Source organism: Symphalangus syndactylus, chromosome 5 (genome assembly GCF_028878055.3).
Source record: "Symphalangus syndactylus isolate Jambi chromosome 5, NHGRI_mSymSyn1-v2.1_pri, whole genome shotgun sequence".
Lineage (NCBI taxonomy): Eukaryota > Metazoa > Chordata > Mammalia > Primates > Hylobatidae > Symphalangus > Symphalangus syndactylus.
The window spans coordinates 151,276,211-151,289,025 of NC_072427.2; the positions used below are offsets into that span (position 1 = coordinate 151,276,211).

Below are 12,815 nucleotides of genomic sequence, written 5' to 3' on the forward strand. Positions count from 1 at the left end.
GGGGAGGGCAGGGGTGGAATGGTGGTGGAATCAGGACAACAGCTATGATGTGACGGGGTGAGAAGGGCTGCCATCCGAAGGTCAGTGGGTACAAATGCAAGCAATTTCAGGGCACTTGATTAGGAACATGCACTTTGAAGCTGGATCTGATTCAAAACCCAGCACTTCCTCTCATTAGCTTGTGTGACCTTGGGCAGTTGACTTAACCAATCCAAGTCTTAATTTTCCCATGCCTAGCTTACAGGCTTCTTTTGAGAATTAGATGATACATCTGAGTAGGAATCACAGTAGAGCAGTGATACGAACAAAAGCAGATATGTTTCTTTAAATACTGAGGCTTCTGTATGGGGATGGCCACATCCCCATAAAGCAGGAAGCCACAAAGCAGGAAACAAAGCAGCCTGCTTTCCAAAAAACGGTGAGACTTTCCACGTCTCCCAAGGTCCTCTCTCAGGTGAAAGGGTGCTAACTCACAGCTCCGCGCGGAGCGAGGGTCCCTCTGGCATGAGCAGCTCACTTTGCCATTCTCAGGACTTGTGAAATAACCTCCGTGTCCCTCCTGACTTGTTCTGAAGGCCCTGGCTGTGTGCCTGCCTGCCCACCTCATGCAGGTAACTGAAAACAACCCTGGCACATTCCTAATGTTTTCTGCAAGACTAGGGGAATTGGAAGTCAGTTGCCCAGGTGGTGACTCCTCAGGCCCCACCTAAAATCTCTTTCTATGGTGTACAACACACTTAGCAGAGCACCTGGCCCATGATAAGTGCCCCATAAATGGCTGCATTATGATGATCAGGGCCTAACCATGGCTGTGCCCTCCCTTCCTCTTCAAAAGTGTGGGTTTGTTCAGAGGTCACTGGCCAGAAGAGTCATAGAATCACAAAACTGCTAAGCACTTTGAGGTCATCTGGCCTGCCCTCTCCACCTCTTGTGTTAACGGATGAAATTCCCAGCTATGAACCCCAAGTGCGTTCTGCAGTCGCGCTGCAGACCCAGTCAACTCACTTTCCCAACTGCCCCTACTTTAAGTCCTGGAAAAAAGACTCCTCCTTTTCCATCCTCACGCTTGCTCCTGTTTCACAGCTGGAACCATTCAATAAGAGCTTCCTCCCATGCCCATGTCTCTGCCTTCTTCTCTGTTATGGTGGATGTACTCCCCATACTCATCACAGAGACCACCCCCCACCCCTGTGCCTAACTCACATTCGAGAATTAGAGCCTGTCCCTTCCTGGCTCCTCAAGGACTAGTCCAGCATTTGTTCTTTCTCTCCTCCATTGTCAGTTTTATCTCTTTTGAAGATACCTACAAATGTACGCTAATGTTTCTTGTCTAACATCTCTTGTCCTCACTTCCCCACCCAGCTACTTGCCATTTCTTCAACCCCTTTACAACAAAACTTTTCAGAAGAGTTGTTCACATCCACTGTCTCCACTCCTTTTCTTCACATTCTCAACCCACCAATCAGGCCTTTTCCCCACCGCTGTTCCAAAAAAACAGTTCTTACCCAGGTCACCAATGACCTCCATGTTGCTACAAATATTCGTCAAGTGTCGGGACCCCACCCTTGCCCCTAGCAATCTATTCTTAGCACCCATCCAGAGGGATCCTTTGAAAACGGGAGCCAGATCTTGACACTCCTTTGCCATCTGCTTCACCCCCGCCACCCCCAGCCCCTTAGCTTCATATCTCATTTGGAATAAAAATCAAAGTTTGTACAGTGTCCCACAGGGCTGTGAAGAGACAGGTCCCGACCACCATCCACTTTTTCTCTGGCTTCATCTCCTAACTACTCTCCCTTTGGGCACTCTACTTCCTCCTTTCTATTTCTTGCTCACACTAGGTGTATCCCAGCACAAGGCGTTGCCCTAGCCTCTCCTCTGCCTGGAATGCTTCTCCCGCTCCTTCAAGGTTCTGTGCAAATGCTGTCTTATCAGTGAGGGCGTCATTGACCACTGTAGTTGAAATACTGCTCCACACTCTGGCTTCTTTTACTCCACTTTCCTGCTTTATTTTCTCAATAACAGTTATCCCTCCACTAAAATACAGTTCTGTGAGGCAGGAACTTTTTGTTTTGGTCATTGGTGTGACCTTGATGGCTAGAAGAGTGCCTGACATACAGTGGGTGCTCAGGAGACATTTGAGTGAATGCGTGCATGCATGCATGCATGAATGAATGAATGAATGGTGCAGAGAGAAAGGAAGAGGGAGCCCAACAGGAAGCTCCCAGGTGGAGCTGGAATGCTGGGGTCCCCTCTGTAGGCAGTGCCCCTAATAATAAGACAGGCCATGCATAATCCTGATGGGCCACGGGTGTTTGAAGGGCATAGTCTATCCCCCACATCTGTGTGTACCTATCTGTACACACAAACTATCCTCTACCATTAATCACATCCCTACGGAAGGAGATTCCACAGACTCCCTGGTCTTCCATACCACACCTTCCCCTGCACCCACCTGACTAGCGAATTGGCTGCCGTTGGATCTGTCAACTGCAAACTCCATGTTTGAATAGATTCCCCTTTACCATCCACAGGGAAAGGAACAAGCACCTTCGGGATGAACGGGACATATGTTTTCAGGTAATTGGCCGGTTCTCCCTTACCTGTGGGGGACCAAGGGCTGTGGTCCACTGGACAGCCAGATCCATGTCGAGACTGGCCCAGCAATATCCTGACACTTGGGATCTATTCGGCAGGATGATGGCATAAAAAGGTTTTGCAAATAATAAAAATTCAGGGTGGCCTACTGGGTAACAACGTGTTAATTTTCCACAGAGTAACGCAGTTTCCTCTTGGCACAACAAGACTAAAATATTTGGGAGGGTCGCACATTTCTTGGATGCGGAAATCATAGTTCTATCCATGAGATGGCGCAGTTGAAATGTCATTATCGCTTCTAAACCAAAATGCTCACAGCTTTCTTCTTCATTTAAATTTTTATCTCGATGAAAATTTTGCATTTTACACTGTCATAGACCACATCAGAAATGTGTATTTCACTGTTTTCATACTTGATTTCATGAACAATTTTTCTCTATCCTATAGGGACCCCTACTCTTCCATACCTGAGTACCATGTCTCTCTCTCTCTCTTTCTAAGTAGTGTGTGTGTGTGTATATATATATACACATATATATATGGTGTGTGTGTGTATATATGTATGTGTATATATGTATGTATATGTATATATGTATGTGTATATATGTATGTATGTGTATATATGTATGTATGTGTCTATATGTGTGTATTTTATATATATATATATATACACTTTCCTAAATGACATGAAATCCTATATTTATTTAAAGGTCTTCACTGTGGACCACATTGGCCAAAACCTAGGATTTCATGTTCTTACTCATCTTCCCCTTTAGACAGGAACCACTGGGTGCTCTGAAGGGAAGAAAAATGAAGGCCAAATTGATTGATGTGACTTCCTAATCATCAGGGTTACCATCCTATGAATTTCATGTGTGTCCCTAGGCAAGTCATTTACCACCTTGGACCATGAGCCCTGCTGTCACATGAGGAAAGTGAATTCCCATCCCCCCCTCCATACGACAGGAATCTTTGAGAAAGATTCTTGGAAAGGGGATGATGTGGATTGGACCCTTAGCTGAACAGTGGGACCTAGATATGGTCAGCAGAAGGCAGCTGGTTTGCCCTAAGTTAGATCTGACCTGCTTTATAATTGCAAATCCCTGAGGGACTGCATTACGCCACAGTTTCTTTTCCATTGCTGACTGGCAGCAAACATCTCTGCCACCCACCTGTGTGTACTATTAGAGCAAGACTTAAGCCTACACATGTTTGTTTGATGATGATAATGGTTATAATTGTTTCAGAAGTAACACTGAATTTATTTTAAAACTTCCAACCAAATGTCACCCGAATCCCTTCACCTCCCTTCCCTTTACCTGCCAAACTCATTCTGCTTTGAAAGGGGCATGGAATTAAGAACTCCTGTGGGGAATCAAAGAAAGAGGGACAAATTCAATAAGAATTGAAGATTGATTTGGAATCAGCAGAGCCATACCTTCAGGTGCTCCGGGAGCATTGCAGCCCCTCCTCTCGTTAAGGATCATTGGGAATCATGGGACGGCTAATTAACGAGAGAGACTTCCTGCAGTCTAACTCCCCCGCCTCATCTCCTGGAAGACAGCTGTCATGGAGCATAGGCAAAGGGGGCTGTAAAGCCCTGCTCCACCCAGGTTATGTGTTGCAGATGTTAGTAATTTATCCACACCCAGCCTGCTTCCACCAAAGAGCTGAACTACCTCGTGCTAGCTCAGGAGCTCTACGGGCAGAACACCGAGTTAATGGATCCTCCTGGCTAGTTACTTTCTCATTACAGCTGCGGCTTTAGAAATAAAAAGGGATTGGAGCCAGACAGAAGATTGTGAATTAAAGATTCACGGAGTTTTTTATGCCTGTAAATATTTTTTCTTTTTTCTGTCTGACCAGGCGTGGTGGCTCACTCCTGTAAACCCAAGACTTTGGGAGAGTGAGACAGGAGGATCACTTAAGGCCAAGAATTCAAGACCAGCCTGGACAACATAGCAAGATTCCATCTCCACAAAAAATGAGAAAATTAGCCAGGCATGGTAGGGCGCCTGTAGTCCTAGCTACCCAGGAGGCTGAGGCTAGAGGATTGCTTGAGTGCAGCAGTTTGAGGCTGCAGTGAGCTGTGATCATGCCATTGCACTCTGACCAGGGAGACAGAGCAAGACCCTGTTTCAAAAATATAGATATATTTTTTCAGAAGCGGTAAATGTTTATTGTATATTTTCTATATTCATTAGAAATATGTATAGAAAATATGCATTACACACTTATCTCTTCTTTTCCTTTCACAAATCATCAGTGCTCCTGTGAATGGCATGATGGACCCCAGGCTCTAAACTGTGTACTTGTTCATTTGATTAGATAACGGGGAAGGAGATGGAGGGATTCTGGTAAGAGATGAAGACAAAATGGAAGAGTGGCTAAATGCTAACAGGGAGACCAGAACACTGCCTACTTCCTTCAGAGTTTTGTGTAGAGCCTAGTCTGTGAGGTGGGAACCATGAGCCCTTTTCTGTTCAAACATCGGGGCAAATAGGCATGGATCTGAGGACATTTTGTGTTTCTACAGAAAAATAAGGCAGCCAAGGCAAACACAGCTGCTTCCAGGGCAAGTTGGAAACAGAGATCTGGCTCCGTGATAGGCAAATATGTGGACAGCAGAGGGATTCTTAGGAGGTAAGTCATCTCCACTTGCTCATCCCTTCATTCCTCTCAGGCTCATTGGGAGCTGGCTCTGGGCCCACACTCAGTGCCTGCTGACCCCTTGAGAGGTGAGGAAACTGAGGTCAGCTGCACTCACTCCCCTCAAATCTTGGAACACATGCCCCTCCCTGTTCTGACATCCAAGCCAGAGGGGGAATGTGCAGAACAAAGGCCCCAGGACAGACCACTGTCTTCTGAGGCTGCCTCACCCTACTGTGTGTTTGTAGAGAGGGACTGCAGAGCAGCAGAGGAGAGGGGTCAAGGGAGAGAGAGATGGAGTGTGTAGCTGGGTAACACTACACTGTTGTCTGCTGAGCAGAATGGATGCACTCGGTTTTGGGGTTTTTGTTGTTGTTTTTTGAGACAGAGTCTTGCTTTGTCACCCAGGCTGAAGTGCAGTGGTGCAATCCTGGCTCACTGCAACCTCTGCCTCCCAGGTTCAAGCGATTCTCCTGCCTCAGCCTCCCAAGTAGCTGGGATTACAGAGGTGCACCACCACGCCCATCTAATTTTTGTATTTTTAGTAAAGACAGGATTTCTCCATGTTGGCCAGGCTGGTCTTGAACTCCTGACCTCGTGGTCTGCCCGCCTCAGCCTCCCAAAGTGCTAGGATTACAGGCGTGAGCCACCGCGCCCGGCCGATGCACTTGGTTTTTTAGGAACATGACTGTATTGGCTATGAAGGTTAATTAAACTGTCAAATAGAATCTCCAATAGTTAACTCCTTTTACAGACAAGGCTGGGGACTATGCTTGACAGATCGTTTCAATGACTTATATTTAATTAACTCAAACGTAACACATTTTGTTGCTCTTGGGCAGCACGTGATTGAACTTGAGTACCCAAGGGTTAGCTCATAGCTCATTCAGAGACAAACCAGTCCACTGCCCACTCTTCATTTTGGCATGTGCTGTGTCCACATAGATGGCCACAGAGCGATAGAGGCATCCCAACCCTTCAGTATCAGACCCAGAGAGACCTTGAAGACTGCAAGCATGAAATGAAAAAGATATGCACAGGGAAAGTGACTCCGGAGATGTAAATCAGCTCATCAGTAAAATCTTCGGGCCTGATCATCATGAATTCTTGTTCTAAATAGCTGAATAATGAGATACAATTTGGGAGCCAAATCTCTGCAATAGTGGTTGGCCTGTTGGTTCCTCAGAATGGAATGGATTGATTGATTGATTCAACAGATGTTTACTGATTACCTACTGTGTACCAGACATTCTTTTGAGTTCTGTAAAGCCTCCAAAAATAAATTAGACATGGGTCCTACCATTAATCTGCATTATTAAATGCTCACTTAATAAATATTTATTGAGTGTCTACTATGTGTGAGGTGCTGTGCTCTTTGCTGGATATACAGTAGTGAGCCAAATGGACCTACCTCTGTGTCATTGAATTTCTGGTTGAGTGGAAGAAGCAGACAATAATCAAGTAAGCAACAAATTGTGAGCCCTGAATTCTAATGCAGACTTTGCCAAAAGTAGCTACTGTCCCTACTGACAGCAGAGAGAACTTGGTGGTAAAACCAAAAGTGAACTCAGTCATGCTGTGATGCAGGTATTACAGAATGGCAGTAGTGCTTGAGAATTTCCCAGACAGAAAGCTTTTTCAAAGAAATGCTTTGTTTTAAGGCTTGTTTAAGTGGCTATTTCTTTTCTGGTTGCAAAGCCTTTGAAAAAACATGCTGTGTGTGCGTGTATGCATAGTTGCTCCTGTGTACATACAAATACTCACTTTTGTGTGTGTGAGCAGAGTTAAAGTGGATGGGAATACCAATTGTGTTCTTAAACAAATAAGCACTGAATAAGCTTGATACAATTTATAGGAAGTTTGCTGGAAGGAAGACATTTGGCTTTTTTAAAACTGTTTTTATAGTCAAGGGAAAGGTGCTTTAATTGCTGCAAATCCTTTATTTTTATATCAAGGAATCCAAACGAATTCACCCCTTCTTCAAGCAAGCACTATATCGTAATTTATCTTTCAGAATCGCAGTTAATTTCAGGATGGTGATACCTGTATTTTTTTTTCTTTTTCCTTTCTACTGTTGATCTTTAAGAGTAATACATACTTTAAATCAGGGAGCAAAAGAAAGTGTATTTCTCTGTTCTGCATATTCTGTGTCCTTCATTTAGTTCCTTTCTCCTTTGGCCGTGTCACCCCATTGCTTCATCCCCATTCCATTTTCTTTTCTAGTCTGCATGCATGTGTGTGTGTGTGTGTGTGTGTGTGTGTGTGTGTGTGGTGTGTGTATGTGTGTTTCAATTCTGGACTTAATGTCCTCCCTGTCAAACTTCCTTTAAGACAATTTCTGTGAGGCCTTTGCTCTCAAAACCTTATGAAAATACAGACTCTGCATTGACCCTCACATCCAGTTCCCCGATTCCCTGCACTGCCTCCAGCTTCTCCTTGCCCTTAGTGCTCAAATGCTTCTAGAAGACATTTAGGCCTCCGAGCCACTTACTCCTGATTCTGACTTCTAGGGATACAGAAAGAAGAAGAGAAAGGGAGAGGAAGGAGAGGTGAATGGCAATGCTCTGCCTGGCTTTCTTCTGAACCAAAGCCTCTTGTCCAGGGGACAGCTGCCCGTGAGCAGCAGACCTGGCTCTAGCTATGTCTGGAGGTGGGGGGCCCTCCCAAAGCAACAGCACCCCTCCCACTGCTGAGGATGTTTTGCAAACATGTCTGTTTTTATGCATTGACTTATTTGGGAATAGAGCAGATGGGCCACATTTTACAGCAAGGCCTGAAGAGTTGAAATGTCTTGCCTAAGGACACACAGTTAGTAAGGGCTGGTGCTGGGAGCAGAGCCAAGGCCACCTGCTAATGTTAATCGGGGTGCTTTATATCTGAGTCTGAGACATCTTTCTTCACAACCTTTCCTTCTCCTTCATAGCAGTCTCACAATTTGTAAGTGATGTATTTATTTGTGTCATTATTGCTTTAGTCCCCCACTAAATCAAGTATCCCGTGAGGACACGGATTATGTCCATCTGTAAATGGCATCTTGATACTTGGTCATCATCATCTTTGGCATCATCTGCCGCAGCAGTGGCAGCAGGCACTTAGTGTAAGCATGTTGAATGAATGAGCTGCAGAATGCTGGCTGGTTTGTTTTTCCCTCTCCCGGAGTGCTCGTATCCAAAGACGTGATGCTCCTGGGTTATCTGTTTGTCACAAAAGCTGTCATGCAGCCCGTGTTGAAATATTTTGTGAAATCCTCCCAACTCTTCTCTCTTCCCCGCCCCAATAGCCAGTCAGAGGAGGAGGAGGAGGTGTTTGGCATCCCAAGGAGAAGCTCCCTGGGCCTGAATGGATATCCCCTAACAGAAGAGGAGCCAGGAACCGGGGAGCCAGGGCCTGGGGGTCCACACCCCCGGCCGCTCCGCAGAATCATCTCCATTGAAGAAGACCCCCTGCCCCAGCTCCTGGATGGTGGCTCTGAGCAACCCCTGAGCAAATGCCCAGAAGAGGAAGAGGTCTCTGACCAGAGGGTACAGGGACAAATCCCGGAGGCCCCACCCTTGAAACTCACCCCCACATCCCACCGAGGGCAGCCTGTTGGAAAAGAAGCCCTGTGTAAGGTAAGGGCTACTTTGGTTCATGGACATCACTTCTGTGATCTGTCTCTTGCATTTGAGGCCAAGCGCCCGGAGAGGCAGCTCAGCAGGTCAGATGCTGCAGGTCTTCTGATTCACCACATATGTATCCTCCAAATACCACTTTCCCCTGCTTAGCTGAGTGTCATGGGGGGAGACTCAGGGGTCCTGATAAATTCTCCTTAAACCTCTGTTGTGTTTGTAATAGCGCTCAAAATCCTAAGGAGACTGAACATTTGAACGAAGGATTCTTAGCGAAGCAATTTTACTTCTGCACAGAGGGGTGCCTCCTTGGCCAGTTGCCATGAGAGCACTCCTGAACGAAGGGGCACGAGAGCCTTTATTTCTGATGCAGGTCCTTCCCCATTGGCCGGGTTCGGGTCATACAATCTAAACTAATCCTGGCTGGCTAAACATTTGATTTTTTGAGATAGGGTAGGCACGTAAAAGAAAGTGCAGGGAAAGGGGAAAGGGTGTCTGTAATGAGCCAGAAAGTTAGTCCTCTTTCCAAATAAGGAAAGGAATGTGAGCTGGTACTGATAACGCTTGGTACTGTGGCATGCCTGGGCATTTAACAAAGGCAAGGAGGAAAAAAAGGAGCAAAAAGGAGAAAATTGGGAATTGAGAAAACTGAATTAAAGAATAAAAGATTGATCAGATTATTTGAAGGGAAATCTCATCATATCCCACAGTTGAGTGCCCCATTCCCAACCCTGTGCTCTCTCTTCTGATTCAGATTCAAAAGCATTAATTGAGCACCTACTTAAGATAGACTGTATGCTAAGCTCCTAGCATACAATTTCATATACTTTTAAAGTTGCATGCTTTGTAACTGCTCTTAGCAGAGCCAGGCCCTTCTTTAGAAAGTTTGCATACCATCATTTTTTTCTTGGTTCTTAATCAGCTAATCACACTTTCATTCCGACATTCCCTGCCTGCTCCTCCCTTCAGTGTGACCCTGTACTTCCCACCAGGTCTTCCTGCTAAATTCTGTAGGAAAAGGGAGACCATATGAAAAGCGGCTCCCCTGGCTCATGGTGATAGATGTTCTTTGCCTCGTTTGGGACCCAGGCCTCGGAATAGGCTCCTCGAGCCCTCATCCTGCACTCAGCCTTCTGAAACAGTTTAGAAAGATCCACAACAGTGTGAAAGAGGCTCCGCCCTGCACGCCGTGGCAGCCATTGGGAACTGAGCCTTTGCTGCCTTGAACTTTTCCCAGTGGCTGAGTTAGGGTGTGAGCTACCTAATGGACCTTCTGGCATAGGTTACCATTCTCAGGCCAGGATTAAGACTCATGCCTGCAGATCACTTCTCAAGGGCCCTGGTGCAGGGGAGAGTGGAGAGCTGGGTGGCACCAATGTGGGGTCCCCCTCCCTCCTGCATGCCCTTCCACATCCCCTTCAATGCACAGACCTACACTTGCTGGCAGTGGGTACAAATGGGGTCTTATATAACTCCAAGATGTCCCCCTAAAATGTGAAAGAAGTGTCATGAGGTCAGTAGGAGCTGGGGATGAAGAAAAAGGCTTAAGCATCTGCTCAAACATCTGCTATGGCATTTTATCCTCCCCACTATCTGATGAGTCAGGTCAGAAATTTATTCTCCCCATTGACAGATGGGAAAGTCGGAGCTCAGAGAGGAGAGGCCAGCCCCACAGTGATGGGGAGCCCAGCCCTCCTCACCGAGCTCTCTCACTTCTGTGCCCACTCCACGAGGTCCTGCTGCCGTTTTGCTGGGAACAGAAACTGCAGCAGGGAAGAAGTATGATTTACTAGCAGCCACATAACAGCTCCAGCAAGAGAACGTATGCTCGTTTGAAGGCTACTGCAAAGCAGGTCCTCCCATACAAGGCTGGTGAGGTGTAAATTGGTACAACCCTTCTGGAAACCCATTTGGTAATATGAATCAAAGACTTAAAAATACCATATCCTTTGAACCAGCACTTCTACTGCTGGGAATTCTTCGTAAGGAAATAACCAAATCAGACAAAAATTTAACTCAAGAATGCAAGAGTTATTTATAATAGCAAACAGTTGAAAAAAAATGCCCAATAATAGGGACATAAGACATAGTATATTAATTCACTAGAATATTATACAGCTGTTAAAAATATTTTCAAAACTTCAGTGGCTAAAAAAATTTGTAAGTTAATAATATATGATAAAGTAGGATTAAAATTATATATATCTCAAATTTCTGTAAATAAAGATGATATAAAGAAAAGTTGGAAGGAATGCATCAAGATATGAATTGGTAAAATGGTAGTAATCCCAGCACTATGGGAGGCCATGGTGGTAATCCTAGCACTTTGGGAGGCCATGGTAGTAATCCCAGCACTTTGGGAGGCTATGGTGGGAGGATAGCTTGAGGCCAGGAGTTCAAGACCAGCCTAAGCAACATGGCAAGACCCGGTCTTTACAAAAAATAAGAAAATTAGCCAGACGTGTTGATGCATACCTGTAGTCCTAGCTACTCCAGGGGCTGAGGCAGGAGGAGTTCTGAGCCCAGGAGTTCAAGGCTGCAGTGAGCTATGATTGCACCACTGCACTCCAGCCTGGCCAACAGAATGTGACCCTGTCTCTTAAAAAATAAAAAGACATGAACAGTGACCATTTCAGGATGGTAGGGCAGATTATGAAGAATTAATCCTCTCTACTTTTGTGTATTTCCTAATTTTAAAAATTCGCATACATTTTATTTCTTAAAGGCTTATTTTTTAAATTAAAAAGCATGAAGGGAGGGAGGATGAGAAGAGATCTTCTGGCTTGCCAGCCAGGTACTTCTTCTCCAGCCCCCTCCCCACAATCCAGCCATCTTATTTTCCTGTGGCAGGTGGCCTGTCCTCCAGAGGGGACAGTGGGTTAAGTGCATGAACATACCTGAGAGTTTGCTGCCCCTGTGAGGTGAGTCCTGCCTGGCACTGAGCCATTGATGTGTCTATGGGCTTTTGCCTGCAAAATAAAAGTGCTCTGCCTGGGAAGGGGCAGTGGCCACAGGGCTAAGGATCAGGCAACACCTCTACCACCAGGACCATTTCCTGCCATCTTGGGTTTCACCTTCCCTACCCTGTACTGTTCTTGGGTGTATTAGATTGATATGCTGAGTTTTAGTCTCAAACAAATAACAATTAAAAGTACAGGGACCAGCAGAGAGTTGGTGCCCTTGTGCATTGCATGAATAAAGAAAATGGGGCTGGAGGCATAGTTTTTGAGTGCAGGTTGGTTGTTATTTTTTTTTAACTTTTAGTTTAAATTTTTGTAGTTGACCTTGAATTCTCTGCTAAATACTGCATGGAATTGATTTCTCTCCAAAAGGCAGTTAATGGCTTTTTATCTGAAACTCAAGTACTCTAATATGACTGTCACTACATTATAGTATTTGCTCAATGAGAGGAGCTAATTCCCCCAAATTCACTTTTAAATAGATTCAAAAGAGCCTCCCCATGTGACCAGGAAATGTTGAGCTGGGCCTGAAGGCAAGATGCCTGCGGTTGAGCGGCAGCTCCCTGAAATGAATGATCATTTCTCAGAAGGATGCTGTGCTGGAAGGTGGTTCCTTACTCTACCTCCTACTTGCTTTTTGTCCTAGAGCAAGTTCACTCCCCTCTGGGCTTTCATGTCCCAGCCCTTTCCCTCTGTTGGGCCCAAAAGACAGGGCAGCAGTGACTGGCTGACTCTGGGAAGCTTTGCCCAGCAGCCTAGCATTTCCCAGCTTCCTGAGTGGAGACCCTCATGCCTCAGTTACCCTAGGAAGATGGCAGTGCCTCGATGGGAGCTCATGAGATGGACATCTTCCATTTAGTCCAGGCTTCCAAGGATAGGGCAGAAATAAGGAGCTCCCTGTCCCAACCTGGGACATCTCTGTCCCTGTGATGTGGATAAGCCTTCTTTCATCCTTCTCTCCTTCTCCCTGCAAACGCCCCACCTTGTCCTTCCCCACAGA

General features: G+C 45.7%; 1 protein-coding gene across 7 annotated transcripts in view; it reads left to right on the forward strand.

The window, feature by feature from the left end:
* CRACR2A (calcium release activated channel regulator 2A) overlaps positions 1 to 12,815 on the forward strand; it is a 154,470-nt gene that overhangs the window by 106,149 nt on the left and 35,506 nt on the right. For 6 of the 7 annotated variants that reach the window (XR_010120917.1, XR_010120915.1, XR_010120916.1 and 3 more), the window contains 3 exons: positions 2,535 to 2,580; positions 5,135 to 5,241; positions 8,528 to 8,858. Coding sequence is in view for 4 of the 7 variants with exons in the window: in XM_055281072.2 (XP_055137047.2) it covers positions 2,535 to 2,580; positions 5,135 to 5,241; positions 8,528 to 8,858 (484 nt within the window). In the remaining 3 variants the exon portion in view is untranslated. The remainder of the gene's footprint in view (positions 1 to 2,534; positions 2,581 to 5,134; positions 5,242 to 8,527; positions 8,859 to 12,815) is intronic. The other variant, XM_063639881.1, reaches the window with a different exon arrangement.